General features: G+C 28.5%; 1 protein-coding gene across 3 annotated transcripts in view; it reads right to left on the bottom strand.

Moving 5' to 3' along the window:
• LOC117172191 (peripheral plasma membrane protein CASK) overlaps positions 1–15,845 on the bottom strand; it is a 638,537-nt gene that overhangs the window by 6,721 nt on the left and 615,971 nt on the right. For all 3 annotated transcript variants that reach the window (XM_033360031.1, XM_033360028.1, XM_033360030.1), the window contains 4 exons: positions 9,804–9,923; positions 6,632–6,748; positions 3,706–3,813; positions 3,451–3,626 (listed from right to left, as the gene is read on the bottom strand). In XM_033360031.1, coding sequence (XP_033215922.1) covers positions 3,451–3,626; positions 3,706–3,813; positions 6,632–6,748; positions 9,804–9,923 — 521 coding nt within the window. The remainder of the gene's footprint in view (positions 1–3,450; positions 3,627–3,705; positions 3,814–6,631; positions 6,749–9,803; positions 9,924–15,845) is intronic.

Here is a 15,845-nt window from a genome sequence, read left to right as displayed (position 1 = left end):
ATTTTACTCGCGATCATCCGAGCACCGCGTCTCGAGGTGCTGGTTGAGATCCCCGGTATCAGCCCGTGCGCCAGAAAAGGAGAGGTAGAGAGGACGGAAGATACTAGTGAGCGATGAAGGACAGGGAATAGCGCGCGTGGTAGGGAAAGAGAGGAAAACTGGCGTACGTGACTGAAGCCTGTCGTCAAGTTTTCGCACGGAACGAAAACACGACGGCAGGCTAGTATCTTCATCGGCCGGAGGACCTTTTCAGCGTTTCCCGTTACACAGTCCGGTGGCAGATGTGCCGAGACAATAGTAATTACCTACAGGAGGGCAAGCAAACTCGTCGCGGAAGCTCAAGAATCCTCAATTTGTCACGTTTGGCCTTCACTTGGAATTGCCTCTCGGAAAATTTCAAGTGGAGGCGTGTGAACAAATTGCTGGACTCTTGAGGTTCTCATTTTTGTCGTTCTGACATACATCAATATTCTAAAAATTCTGAAGCCTTTTAAATTCTTGGAAATCTCTTGAAAATACTTGGAATCATTTGAAATATCCTAAAATATTTTAAATCGTTTAAAATCTATTGAAATCCTTTGATACCCTTTTAAATTTCCTTGAAATCTCTTGAAACTACTAAAAATATTTGAAAAAACCCCTAAAATATTTCAATTATTTTGAAATCCATTAAAATCCTTTTATACCTTTTAAAATCCCCCTGAAAGTTATTAGTGATTTGAAAATTCCTGGTATCTTTGTAAAATACTTTCAATTCCAAATCCTTTTGAATCCATTGAAAACCTTTGGATACCCTTTTAAAATCCTTTACATTTTTTAAAAAATACTGCGAATTTTTGTAAAATGTCCTAAAATATTGGAAATTCTTTTTAATCCGTTAAAAAACTTGAACGCCCTTTTAAAATATCTTGTAATCTTTTGAAAATACTGGAAATCATATGAAATCATTTGATGCATTTTCAAATTACTTTGAAAATTCTTGGAATCTTTTCAAAGTATTCTAAAATATTTAAAATCATTGGAACTCCATTGAAGTCCTTTGATACCTTTTTAAAATTCCTTGAAATCTTTCGAAAATACTTGAAATCTTGTAAAATACCCTAGAATATTTCAAATCCTTTGAAATTCTTGGAGACCTTTTTACAATCCCTTGAAAATGTTTAATCTTCTGGGAAATATTGGAATCTCTGTAAAATACGTTAAAATTACGAATCCATTGGGACCATCCGCTACCCTTTTAAAATACCTTACACATTTTAATTCTATTGAAAATTTTTGGAATCTTTGCAAAATACCCTAACAATGTTAAATATCTTTAAATCCTTATACCCTTTTTAAATCCTTTGAAATACATTGAAATTCTTTGATACCCTTTTAAAATTCTTGGAAATCTCCCGAAAAAACGTGGAATCTTGTAAATACCCTAAAATATTACAAATCCTATGAAATCAACTAAAGTCCTTTAAAAACCGTTTAAAACCATTTTAAAAATTTTACTCCTCTGAAATCCCTTAAAATCTCCAAAAAATGATTGGAATCTGTTTAATACCCTAAAAATTCCAAATAATTTTAAAAACATTGAAATCTTTTGAAAAGACTTGGAATATTGTAAAATACCCTAAAATATTCCAAATCCTTTAAATTCCTCGAAATCTTTTGAAAATACAAGAAACCTTCGAAAAAATCCTAAAATATTTCAAATACTTTGACGTCCATTGAAATAATTTGATATATTTTCGAAATCCTTTGAAAAATCTTGGAATCTTCGTAAAAATGTCAAATCTCTATTAAATTCCTTTTGATACTTTTTTATAATCTGTGTTTTAACTTCACATTAAAGTTTCAAAATTCACTCAATTATTATTAAATCTTAAATATTTTTGTACAAAACATGATTATATTAAATATTAATGAGTAAAAGTATTATTTATGTTAAATGAAAAATGAAAACGTGCTTTTACAGCTCAGTCGATTTTTGGAAAAATGTAAAACATATTTAAATATTTCAAATCTATTAAAATTCTTCTATATCCTTTTCAAATCTCTTAAGAATTTGAAAGTCTCTTTATAATTCTTGGCACCTTGTAAAAAAACCCCAAAAGCTCTAAATCCCTACAAAATGCTTTCAAAGCCCTCGGAATCTGCTGAAATCTTTTAAATTTCGTGAATCTTTCGAAATTTCTATGTTTGAGATGGCTGAAATGTTATTTTACTCAATGCAAAAAAAAAATTCGAGGACAGCATTTCCTATTATAATTTAATGACGTTATCGATAACCTTCCGGAAACATAGCACAGAGACGAACCCCTTGATCTATCCAATGCTCTCGATGTCAGTGTAGTAGGAATCAAGTATACAGGGTGCCAAGTTAGTCTTATTCTTGAAGGGATGGGTAGAACAAAAACAAAATAATTACAAATTTCCATAAGCTTTTTGGGTCCAATGCGTGTGTTGGGACTTACAGAGCTTTGAAATTGTATGCAGCTGAGCCGCTTTGGTCAAAATCACTTACCCTCTAGCGCCAAGGCCACGACGATCGCTAGTCTTCACGTACGCAAACTGTCACAAAAGCGGCTCCCCTACATGCAATTTATAAGTTATGTAAGTCCCAACATACACACCCAAAGTAAGTCCTAACATACAACGCAAGTGAGTACCAACATACGTGTCCCAAATAAGTCTTAACATACGCTTCCTAAGTCCCAAAATAAACATCCCCAAGTAAGTCCTAGCACACAGTTCTTAAATAAGTCCCAACATACGAATCTCAAGTAAATACTAACACTCGCATCCCAAGTAAGCCCCACCATACGCAACCGACAAGTAAGACCCAACATAAACACTCCAAGTCCGAAAATACGTATCCCAAGTAAGTCCCAGCATACACGCCCCAAGTAAGTCCCAACATACAAATCCCAAATAAGCCCCAACATAGGCACTCCCAAGTAAGTCCCAACATACGCACACAAAGTAAGTACCAAAATACATTTCCCAAGTAAGTACTAACATGCACACCCCAAGTAAATCCTAGCATACACATCCTAAGTCAGTTCCAACATGCAATGCAAGTAAGTACCAACACACGCTTCCCAAGTAAGTCCCACCACAATCAACCGACAAGTAAGTCCCAACATACACACCCAAAATAAATGTCCCAAGTAAATTCTAACATATGCACCCCCCTCCCCCCCCCGAAGTAAGTCCCAACATATGCACCAGAAGTAAGTCCCGACATACGAATCCCAAGTAAGACCCAACATACGCATCCGAAGTAAAACCCAACATACGCACCCCCCAATGAGTCTTAACATACGCATCCCAAGTAAGTCCCAACATACTTATCAGACCCCTACATGGATTAATGTATGATAATGTGACTACTCAAACATGTGTAATAAGTAAATTTCGCAGAAAACATATTGATCAAATAGTTAAATGTGATTGACTTACGTCGGCAATATTTTCAATTGCGGGTGCGGCAATAAAAACAACATAAGGCGCAAATTCGGCTGTGCGCAAAACTTTTAACGCTTGTGGTTCTACATCCAAAATTGCCATTCTCCCCTCCTCGTGAATTTTTCGAATCGTTTCTAATTTGGTTCCATACATGGCGTCCTCGTGAGTGCCTGAAAGATCGTTAACTATAAAAACTTGTTAGATTCTCAATAGAATTTCCACTTATGGGAATTGCGATTAATTATTTACCATATTCCAGGTACTCGTTGGCAGCGATATCCGCCATCATTTCGTCATGCGATACGAAATAATAATTGCGTCCATCTTCCTCGTCGTTTCGTGCAGGCCTCGTTGTATCTGAAAATGGGAAACATTTGTTCTCGTCAGATTTCTAACCCCTGTTCTCATTCGATTTATCGCAGTGTCTACAAATTTAGCAAGATAAAAATTAGTTTTTATTACTTTGTATTTTTTCAAATGAATTTGGGGTTTTTTATAAACTTTGGTTTTTCCTTAAAAAATGTTATACTATGACAAGAGAATGAGCTCTTTCAAATAAAACTAATGTAGGTAAAAAGTCGAATTTGTTAGAAAAAATTCAACTAATTTGTTAAACTTTGAAGTAGAGCGAAGGGATAAACAAATATGTGTTTTTAACCAAAAAATGAAGTTTGCAATCTATACCAAGGTGAATGTTTAAAACAAAAAGAAGAATGTTAAAACTTTGAGTTTTTAAGTAAAGAAGATTTTTCAGTCAAGAATGAAAAAAAATCAATCAAATTATTAAAAAGACTAATCTATATGCATTTTCTACGAAACAGTTAAAGTTTTTACAAGAAAATATGAAATTTCTGTCATAGAAGATAAATCTTCATGCCAGAAGGACGAATTTTTCACAAAAAATTTCATCTTAAATCAAATCTTTGAATTTTCTAAACAAAAAAGGACAAAGTACACAAATTTTCAACTATTTATGTGAAACTTCAACTAAAAAGATAATTTTTTAATGAAAATATTAATCTTTTACCAATAAGAAAATAGTAATATTTTAAGTAAAAAAAATAATTCTTAACCAAAACGAGACGAATATTGAAAGAAATATGTCAATTCTCAAAAAAATAGATAAATTTTGAACTAATATGGTGAAGATTTATTTCAATAGTCAATTTCAAAATGAAAAATCAATAGATTTTCAACAAGAGAGTTCAGTTAAACTTTGAATACAAAACTAATTTTAAATAAGAAATTAAAATTTTTTGGAACAAATAGTTAAATTTTCAACCAGAGATAAATCTTCACAACAAAAAAATGAAATTTTACACATTAGTTCAACTTTCACCCAATTAATTTGATTTTCCACCCCAAAATTATAAATTTCCAACCGAGAAGATTAATTTTCTATAAAAAAAGGCGAATTTTCAAAAAAAAAAATTAATTTTCAACCAAATAGTTGAATCTTCAACTAGGAAAGATCAATTGTAAATTTTAAATATGTATTGATATTTCAGCACAAATGAAATAAGTACATTTACAAATAAAAAAACTAATTCTCATAAATAAATTTCAAGAACAAAATAGGTACATTTCCAATTAAAGAGATAATTTTCAACTGAAATGATAAATTGTAAAAAATACATTTTTAAGAAAAGATTGCGACAAAATTTAACAGAATAGCGTGATTTTCAAAAAAAAGACGAATTTTTGACAAAATACATAAACTTCAAACTTAATAGTTGAATTTTCAGCTAAAAAAACACACTTCTAACCGAAAAGTTGAATTTTTAAATAAAAATATGAAATTTTAGCCAAAAAATGATTTTTTAACAAAATAGTTTAAATTTTAACTTAATAGTTGAATATCCTACCAAAATAGTTGAATTTTCAACTGAAAAAGATTGATTTTCAACCAAGAAAATTCATTTTCTACCAAAAAATTGGAACTAAAGAAAAAATCCATTGATTTTCAAAAAAAAATAAAATAAACTAAAACATGAATTCAAAACCAAAACTGGAATTGCTAAATTTTATAACTTAAAACTGAAATATTCAATAATCAAATAATTTGTTAACAAATTAGTTAAGCTTTTGATCAAGCAGCTCAACTTTCAACCAATAAAAATGAATTCTCAACAAAAAATATGATAATTGATACTTCAATCAAAAAAACAACGAATTACTAGAAAATAACTGAATTTTCAACCAGAGAGATGAAACTTCAACAAGAACAATAAAATAAATTTTTAAACTAGTTCAACGTTGAACCAAATAATTGAATTTTCTATCCACATATTTGAATTTTTAACCAAAAAAGATGAATTTTCAATGAGGAAAATTAATTTTCTACCAAAAAAGAATGTTAAAAAAATCAATGTAGTTTCAATCAAAATGTTGAATTTTCAACTAAAAAAGGATCAATTCTCAACCAAAACTGGAAGTCAAGTTTTAAGTTTAAAAATTAATTTTCAGAAAACAAGAAGCATGTTGAACAAAATAGTACATTTTTCTAACAGGGATGAATCTTCAAAGAAAAAAAAATTTAACAAATTAGTTCAACTTTCAATTCCAAAGGTGAACAAATAAATATGCATTTTAAGGAAAAATGCGATTAAATTAAATTAATAATAAACAGTGAATAAATTATTAACTAATTTTTTCTAATTTAATTTGGTAAGTTAATAATTTTATTACTTAACGATTAATAATTATTAATTAAATTAAATTAAAAAACTAAATAAAATAGAAAAAAACCCAAAAAATTTAGTTTTAAAAAAAGTAGTTCCAAGTAGTTGCATTTTATTTTAAAATTGTTTAATTTTCCACTCAAAGAGATGAATTTTCAATCAAAAAGATTAGTTTTCTACTAAAAAAGATAAATTTTCAAATAGTTCATCAATTTTCAACCAAAAGTTTCAATTTTCCACTAAAAACACCATTTTTCAAGCAAACTAAATTAGTCCAATTTTAAGTTACAAAAATTAATTTTCAATCAAAAGAAAAGGGAAATTTAAACTAAAAAAGTGACATTTTCAACGAAAGAGATGAATCTTCAACTGAACAAATGAATTATTAAGCGAAAAAGCGGAAGTTTCTTGAAAACAGTAAAATCGAGGAATTCTTTAAAAAAGGGGGAAACGGGGGAATAGTGGAAATTATATTAAGTTTATAATATACTTACGTGGAATAGGATAGGCGTATTTATCAGGATGCTTGGCTATAATAGTGTTTTTGATATGGCGTCGGCCAACTCCATGAGCCCCCAAAAGTACCAATGTTTTACGCTGAAAGGCGGGATCTGAAAATTAATTCAGGGAGTTAACGAAAATGTTCTCTCTGTAATTAAAAGTTTAAGCTTCAACCCTTCTGGGATTCCTAACAGCAAAAAATCACTCAATATTTTCCTCAAATCGAAAATTTCTTAAAAAAAATATTTCAAGTTGTTAAGGGGGAACTCGGAATTTTAAAAGTATTGCAGTAATAAAAAAATTCCCAGTGTGTTAATCATAAAATTATTATTTTCACTTAATTCAACCAAGCATTTCATCAATTAGTATATATTTAAATGCACATTTCCCACACAAATTCAAAAAGAAAAAAAAATTTCACACATATCAGCAATCGTTCTGACTTACGGTTCTCAACTTTACGTTCTCAATTGTTCTGAAGCACTTAACTAATATTCCTCTTTACATTACCTGAATAAAAGTAAAAGGGGTAGTTAAAAATATATTTAGAGGCCAGGAACTTTGGTGAAAAATCACTTTAAAAAAGTGAATTTTTAGAAGCATAATTTTTCCTATTTTATTGTAAATATATTTTTTTTATTCCTTGTCAATATCTAAATATCTTAATATAGTATTAATGACACCTATCTAAAATTAAATGAATGTTTGTTCATTTGTGAAAGTAATTTTATTAAAGGTTAAGGAAATTAATTAAATAAATAAAAATAATAAAAACATAATTGATCATTTCTTGAATTTGTCCTAAAGTCTATGATCTTGAATGATAATTAACACAAAACTTTTAGTTTATCTTCAAATTCCCAAAAAATCAAGTAAAAATATTTCATTTTAACCAAATGATTGAATTTTCAACCAAAAGTACGTATTTTCAATAAATACATAAATATTCAACTAGATAGTTAAATTTTCAACAAAAAAAGATAAATTTTAAAACAAACATGGAGTAGGTAAATTTTCAGTAAAAAAAAATGATTTTCCAAACAAACAAAAAATGCACTTTTAACAAAATAGTTAAATTTTCAACCAAAAAGATTAATTTTAAACTCATTTGAGGGATATGCAACAAAAGAGTTCAACTTTTAACCAAAAACTTGAATCCTCAACCAAGAAGATACATTTTCAAACTAAATTTTTGAATCTTTAAGCATAATTGTTAAATTTTCAATAAAAAAAAGAAGAATTTATAACGAAATACACGAATATTCAACTAAAAAAGATACATTCTCAATAACAAATTAAAAAGTTAAATATTCAACTACAGTTATGGAATATTCAACAGTATTAATAAAATTTTTAATTTAAAAAACGAATTTTCAAGAAAATATATTTCAATTTTTAACTGGAATAATCAAACCTGAAGGTAAAAAAATTAGTTTTGGAGAAAAAGAACGAATTTTCAAACAACAAAAAAAAACAGATTTTTGAGCAGAGATATGAATTTTTAATTACGATGATGAATCTTCAACAAATTTTTTTTGAGCTTAAGTGTTTGACTTTAATCCAAGTAATTTAATTTTTAACCAAGAAGAACAATTTTCAACTAACATAGTTGAATTTTCAACAAAAAAATAGTCAGATTTTAATATAGAAAAACTAATTAAAAAAAAATAAAACGTATTTTAAACCACAATTTAAATTTGCAACCAAAGAACTGAATTTTCAACCAAAACGATGAATTTTTAACTGAAAGTGATACATCTTTAACTAGAATAACAAAATTTTCAACAGAAAAGATAAATTTTCAACTGGAAAAGATAAATTTTTAACTGAAACGATGGGATATTTAACGGGATTAGTTAAATTTTAAATGAAAACGATTAATGCTAAAACAAGAAAAAAGATGAATTTTCAACCAAAAAGATTAATCTTCAATCACAAAAAACGTGATGTTCAACAAAAAGAAAACTAGTTTTCAACAAAATAGTGGAATCCAGTGATGAAAAGCTACTTTTACAAATAAAAAATGAAGGAAATGCAATTTTTTCATTTGTATCTGAATTTGAAAAAAAAAGTTTTTCATTTTTCTATTCTCTTTTTAATAAACTTTGGAAACGTGCACATATTTTTAAATTTCAAATAACATTTGTCTCTATTTTCACGGATTTTGAAACATAAGCCGTTTTTACACAAGAATCGCGAAAAACCTGTTTACACAAGATTTACAATAAAGTTTTTGAAAATAAAATAACCTTAGGTGGAAAAGTAAGAAACGTTTTTTGCATAAAATTTAATATTTCAAAAAATTACTAAATATGCACTTTTTTCAATTTGTATCTGAAGTTGAAAAAAATGTCTTTATTTGTTATGCTCATTCTAATAAAATAAAGAAAGACGTATATATTTTCAAGTTTCAATGAAGAACGTTGTCCATTTTTTACGGATCGTATGTAAACGGTTTTTATGTAAATGTAGCCCATGCTTCAGGATCCATTAAAATATAAAAAAAATTTGGTCTGAAACTTAAAAATATGCGCATGTATCCTTAGTTCATAAAAAAAGAAGAATAAAAAAATGTCTTTTGCAACTTTACGTACAAATGAACAAAATTGTGTTCTTTGAATTTTTTGGGAATATTATATTGTAAAGACTAAAATTTTTTTCTATTTTTTTCCATACACAACAAATTTCAAGAAATTTTGATTTAAAAAACTTTAATCGATTTTCCCGATGGTAAAAAATTGCTATTTTTTTTAATACTACAACGATGCACCTTAGTGCTATAACCAATAAATCGAATCATTTGAGATTTTCGGCCTATCCTAGTGAGTAGACACCCTGCACACAATGACTTTTTTTTTATTTATAACCAATAAATCGCAATATCACCATTTTGGTTATTTGGAGCACATATCTGGTAACCGGTTTGATTTATGAAAGCTATTCGTGCAAATCAGCAAACATTGCCAATCGATTCACCAAGAGAAACGAGTTTGGGTACGGAAGCAAATGTTGATCATTTGCCATAGGAAACGGAAATCGAATACACTGTTATGATTTGTAATAATGGCAATGTGGATTTTAATTTTACTTCAGTATCAATTTATTTGATTGATTTTTCAATAATAAGTGGTAATAACAATAAAAATTAAATCAGTTAATACTCACAGGGAAGCTTCACAACCTCCTCGTATGTAACCAGGTCCAGCTGGTCGAAAACCGCGTTGTGCTTCGCTAAATATTTATCCTTGTACTTCTTGTTCTTGCGGGCAAATATTGAGCAATTTACTGTAATAAATAAAAAAACGTTAGATAATCATACTTTTTTTTGAAGGATCTTTAATTTTTTATTGATAAGTTTTATTTATTCTTCAGTTTCTTTCGCAGTATTTAATGTCGTGAACTTTTCAAACCAATTTAAGAATCTTTAGTACAATCTTTTAAGTTACTTTCAATTTTGGTAATAAAAATTTCGTTAAGTTCCGAAAAATAAAAAAAAAAAGTGTGTGGCAGTGGAACTACAAGGCAGAAGTGAAACTTTGATAGATTAACTTAAAAAATTTTATTAAGGAATCATCATTAGTTTTGAGGAGATTGCATTATAAGAGATTGCAGAGAAAGAGAGAGAAAGATAATTTAAAGACTTTGATAAGCGTGGCAGTAGTGGGGATGTCAAACTAGAGTCTTTAGAGCAATTGAGAATCGCCGCCCAAATGGCAGACGTAAATATAGAGAAGGTATAGATTATAGAAAGTATACTTGTAAGAGAGAGAGAGAGAGACAGACACTATTTTTCTGAATATTTCTATAATTAAAATATTAAAACTGCTCTGAAGAGGAAAATAATGAAGAACTTTAGAAACCTAAAATTGGAAACCTAGAAAAGATTAATATTATGTAAATTAGCAAGGACATGAAAAATACTAGTCATGGAGCAATAAATATTGGGAGAAAAAGCTGTCAGCTGAAATATAAAATTTAATATTCCTAGAATATTAATATAGTTATTAGCAATCATCAGACCCTGCGAAATATGAGTGCGAAAGGTACGGTTCCAAGGGACAACTGAAAAATCCCGAATAATGAAAATTCCGAAATTGTAAAATTTGCGCGAAAAAAATTTTCGACATGGACAACTCCTGAAATTATAAAATTGCCGACATATGAAATTGAAAATTTAAAAATTCCCGAATAATTAAATTCGCGACAGAAGATTGCTGAATAATAAAATATCCGACACTTTCAAATCCCCGAAATTAGAAAATTGCTGAATTTAAACCATCAGAAAAACTGTTTTTTAATCAGTATTATTTATTTATTAAAAAAACAATTATGAAATATTTTGATCAAAGAACATTTTTTAAATCTTCAATATAATTTTTAAAATTATTGTTTAAATTTAAAATAACAATAATTTTTTTAAAATTCTCAATGCAAGTCTTTTTTGGTAAAACGTGAACAGTCGTTTTTTAAAATTATTGCTCTTGTAATTAAAATCTTGTTCTTGTATTGTTTTTCCAAAGATATCCGAGCGATTTTTTGTTATCAAAATATTTAATTATTGTATTTTTAATGAATAAATAGATTATAAAAAAAAAATTGTTAAAATTGTATAATTGTCTAGTGTCGGGGTATTTCTAGTTTTGGATATTTTATAATTTGGCAATTTTCTGTCCGAAATTTTATCATTCGGGATTATGAATTGTTCGACTATTTTTCAATTAGGGATTGTTCTTTTTTGGCAACTTTATAATTTCGGAAATTTTCTATTTCAAATATTTTATTTTAAGGTTAATTTACAGAGTCGGCATATTTATTTCTCGGGATTTTCAGTCTTCCCGCTTCCAACGTAAATAATAAGGCGGAGTGAAAATGCTCAAATTAATTGAATCAATTGAGCTGAGGGAAAAATGTGTAAGTTGGCATCCGAAAAAAGGGGAAAATTGAAATCAGTTATAATACTTTCTATTTACTTTTCTAATTTGAAGATTCGAATCGTTTTAATTTTAAAAAAATGTACATTTCTTTAAAAAAGGGCGTATTTTTTATATGTACAGTTTTTGATAGTGTACAATAATGTAACATTACAAATTCAGAAAAAAGTGTTTTGCTCAATTTAGAATTTTTGTAAATGCGAAAAAGCATGCTTTTTTCTTGATTACGTTAAATTCACACTTTTTTGGAAGTCAAAGAAACAGGTAATTAATTTTCCTTTCTGGAAAACAATTTTGTTGTGGGCTTTACAACGTTCCAAAACCAGACAAAAATAAGAATCCCAAAATTTACAAATCTGGAAAATCTTGTTATCCGAAAAAGTAAAATGGTGACATGCTTGAAACAAAACAAAATTTTCTTTATTATTGTTTCTTAACAAAAATTTAATATGCAAAAAAGTTTCCATCATTTTTGAACCAATAGGAAATTGTTTTTAAATTTTCAAAAATTTTAATCTTCAAATAACAAAAGGAGCAGAAGATACTAACCAATTTAAAAAAAAAACTTTTTTCGGAAGGCTAAATTGGAAATTTTCTGAAAATTTATCTAAGGATTTTTACTCCGCCCTAATAAATAATAATTAGTATTCTACCCTGAAAATAAGAGATACGAAAGCCATTTCTTATTTCTCTAAGTGAAATAACCAGTGTTGATCAGCCATTTTTTTAATAAGCCATTTCTCAAGAAGCCATACGAGAAGTTGAGCCATTTTTCCTCTCAGGAAAATTCCAAATTTCTCGTCTAAATTGTGCGAGGAAATTTAAATTTCTTACCAAGCTTGTTTTGAAAATTAGAGCTCGGAATTCTCGTTAAAAGATCCAGCAGTTCACAAGTGGAATCAAAAATGAGAGGGAAATTTATGCATGGCAAAATGCGTAGAGGGGTTTGTAAAGTACTGTGCCGTGGTGATGTTCTTGCAAAAAGGATTCGTGCCGACAAGTTTAGCATAAACTTGTGTTAGATTATATCTCATAAGCTTAATTTAAATTAATATTTATGAAGGTGCTGTTCAGGAAAAGCATGCAGTTTGATTTTTGTTTGGTGTTAGTACAAAGCAAATAAATTTTAATGCAATATCTATGCCTGTAATAGTACCACAAAGCTACTTATTAAAAAAACAAATAATTGTAAATATTATAAGTTATTTAGATCAAATCCACATTAAATCAAACGGTAAATATACGGTTTTTTAAGGAAAATCGGTGATAGGTATTTTTCCTACTTTGGAAAAAAATGCCCAGGAAGTTACGAGTATTTATTTTGACTTCTAGGTTTCAAAAAATCACACTTTCAAAAAACATTTACAATTTTTGACATAATTTTAGTAAGGTTTACTGGCTTCTTTCGAAAAAGTTCAGTCAATTTCAAAAAGGTTAAAAATTGACAAATCTGCGACGATTTATTTCAGAATATAAAAAGTCGATTTTCACAAAAAAAAACCACTCATATTTTTTAATTGTTTTGTTGAATTTGAAATTCTAGACAGAACATGTTACGTGATTTTTATGCTGGCTGAAAGATTTTTACAGCCAGGAGAATTTTTGTTATAAAAACAAACTTTCGAATTTTTTTCGGAAACATATTAAGGACAAACAAATTTTAACATAAAAGTGTGCACATTCAAGAAAGTTCTACATTTACCAAAATTTTAACATTTTGAAAACGCTATCGGTTTCCGTGTTATTCACAATTAAATAAATAAAAATATTTTTCTTAATTTCTTGAAGACAAGAGTAAAAAAAAATATTAATTTTTTTTAATTAAGAAAACTTGTATATAAAAATGCGAAAAATTTAATTTCAATTTTTATAGTTATTTCTTTTATGAGCTCTTTTAGTTTAAAACAAATATATTTTCAGGTTCTTATATAGTTTTTTCTTCAACTTTGCTTTTAATAACAATGTGGTTTTATTTATATAGATCTGAAGAACATGAAAACCATGAAATTAAAAATAATTAAAACAATTTTTTAAATGCTTTTGGTATAAAACAAGACAGTATTTTAAAAATAAAACTTTGTTTCCATTATGTAGGATTTTATTTCTAAATATTCATGGCAAATTTTTAATTCTTTAAAATATTTGTTTAAGGTTTATGCTAATATAAGGAAATAATCTTATCAATGTTATACGATCTAAAGCATTTTTAAGAACGACACAAATTTTTTTCTCTGGAAGTATAATCTTAGAATTTATCTCGTAAATAATGCAAGAAATCATAAAGAGCAACACATGACTACCTGATAGACGACAAATTTAAACAACAAATGAAGTGAAAATATAACTGTGGGTTTTTGGTTAAAATCGATTTTTTATACTTTCAAACAAATTGTCACCATTTTGTTAATTTTTAACCTTTTCAAATTTTACGACGGATTCCCAAAGAGAGTGGCAAGACTCATCAGAATTAAAAAATAAATTTGTGACTTCTGAATTATATCAAACACTGTATATGCAAATAATAAATTTTTAAAATACTTCCGAGCGTTCGGAAGTATTTTTCACCGGACAGTAAAATTATGGCCTGTGGCGAATATTTCAAAGTTGATTTTCTCGAAAAAGGTCAAAAAGCACGTATTACTGCTTTGGCAAATTAATACTCAGGTAATGAAATTTCATTAAAATAAATATGATCCGAAATTAAACTTTAAAATTGTCGGCCAAAGCTTTAAAGACATTTAATACTTTATTATTAAAAATTTGTATAAATAACAAAAAAGATCACGCAGAGTTGGATATATGCCTATTTTTTCCTATAATAAAAACTTGTCAATATAAGAGTGGAATACACTCTACGTGCATTAACTATAAATTCATGCTCGAATAATTAATGTTCGAAATGTCAAGTATGCATTATTCCACAATTACAAGAGTACCTACTCTTACCGTACAAAAATGCACCTATTTTATGCCTTGCATAATTTTCGATATTTTTACAAATAATAAATTATACAATAAAAAAATTTCTCTCTTTTTCATCTAATATCCTCTCCTCTTGAATTTTTTAAAAGCTTCTTTTATCAGGTGGGGTTTTCATGTGAAACTCGTTGACATTTTTTGTAAAGCAGAGTTTTTCATAATTCTGCCTCATTACTGTAGGAAGATTTTGCAATCATAATAAGTACAGGAAAGTATATAGGTTCACAAGGGGAACCAACATTTCGCAATACCAGCTATTCTCGAAAAAATGACTTAATTTTTTTAAATCCATGCACGTTAAATGGACCGGGATGCATTTCCCGGCTCAATTCCTGGTACTGGCATTTTTTCATCCAAATTTTTTTATACAAGTTGACTATTATATTAAGTTAAATCAATACAAAATATTAATTTCTAACCACTTTTCACGAGAATTTTTTTTATTTAATCTTTATCACTTTTACTACGAGAAAAGATTTTTTTTTTTTGTAGAAAATTTTCATTTTTACTTCATCCCATTAAAAATGTATATTTCGGCTATAAAATATGTATTAAATAAAAAAAATTTTATAAGGAATTCTTCACACATCAAAAAATGGTTAAAAATAAAATTATAAAAATGCGGAAAGGTGGAATCGACCCCGGTCTTTCCGATTATAAACTCGGAGCGTTACCGCCTGATTTGACCTGGAATTTAAAGACTCTCGCATTGCGCTCTATGTAGCATATGTGGATTTTTTCAAATGTTCGGTTCCTCTTGTGAATCATTAAAATATTTCAAATTTTATAATTGAAGATTGATTCTAAAATAATAATTCTGCCGCTTCATTCGTTATAATAAATAAATCTCTTTTTAATTCCATATTTAAATAATTTGAAGGCTAATTCATTCTGATAAAATCCACTTGATTTTTCAATTTTGTTATTTTTATGTATATTTCACATGCTTCTACAGGAAACCTAAAGGACTGCAGTTTTTTCTACAGCTGCAGGCAAAATCGTACCTGTCGAGCCATCGCAGCCTTCGGTGTGAGATGAACATCCTCCTTCTCCTTCAGTGTCTAGCCCCGCAACAACATACAACAACGTCAATTCACTGTTGCTATTTAAAAATCTGATCATTTTTTGCCATTCGACTTTAAAAAAATCTAAAAAAAGGATCTAAAAAAACTAACAATTTCTACGTTTCATAAGGGATCGTCCACTAATTATGTACGTAGGATTGTTTAGGCAGAGGGCCCGGAGGGTCCGTAAACTCTTACGAAAGTTTACTTGGGGGGGGGGGGGGGGGGGGGGG

The sequence above is a fragment of the Belonocnema kinseyi genome, chromosome 4 (assembly GCF_010883055.1).
Source record: "Belonocnema kinseyi isolate 2016_QV_RU_SX_M_011 chromosome 4, B_treatae_v1, whole genome shotgun sequence".
Lineage (NCBI taxonomy): Eukaryota > Metazoa > Arthropoda > Insecta > Hymenoptera > Cynipidae > Belonocnema > Belonocnema kinseyi.
This window is presented reverse-complemented; position numbering and strand designations above follow the sequence as displayed.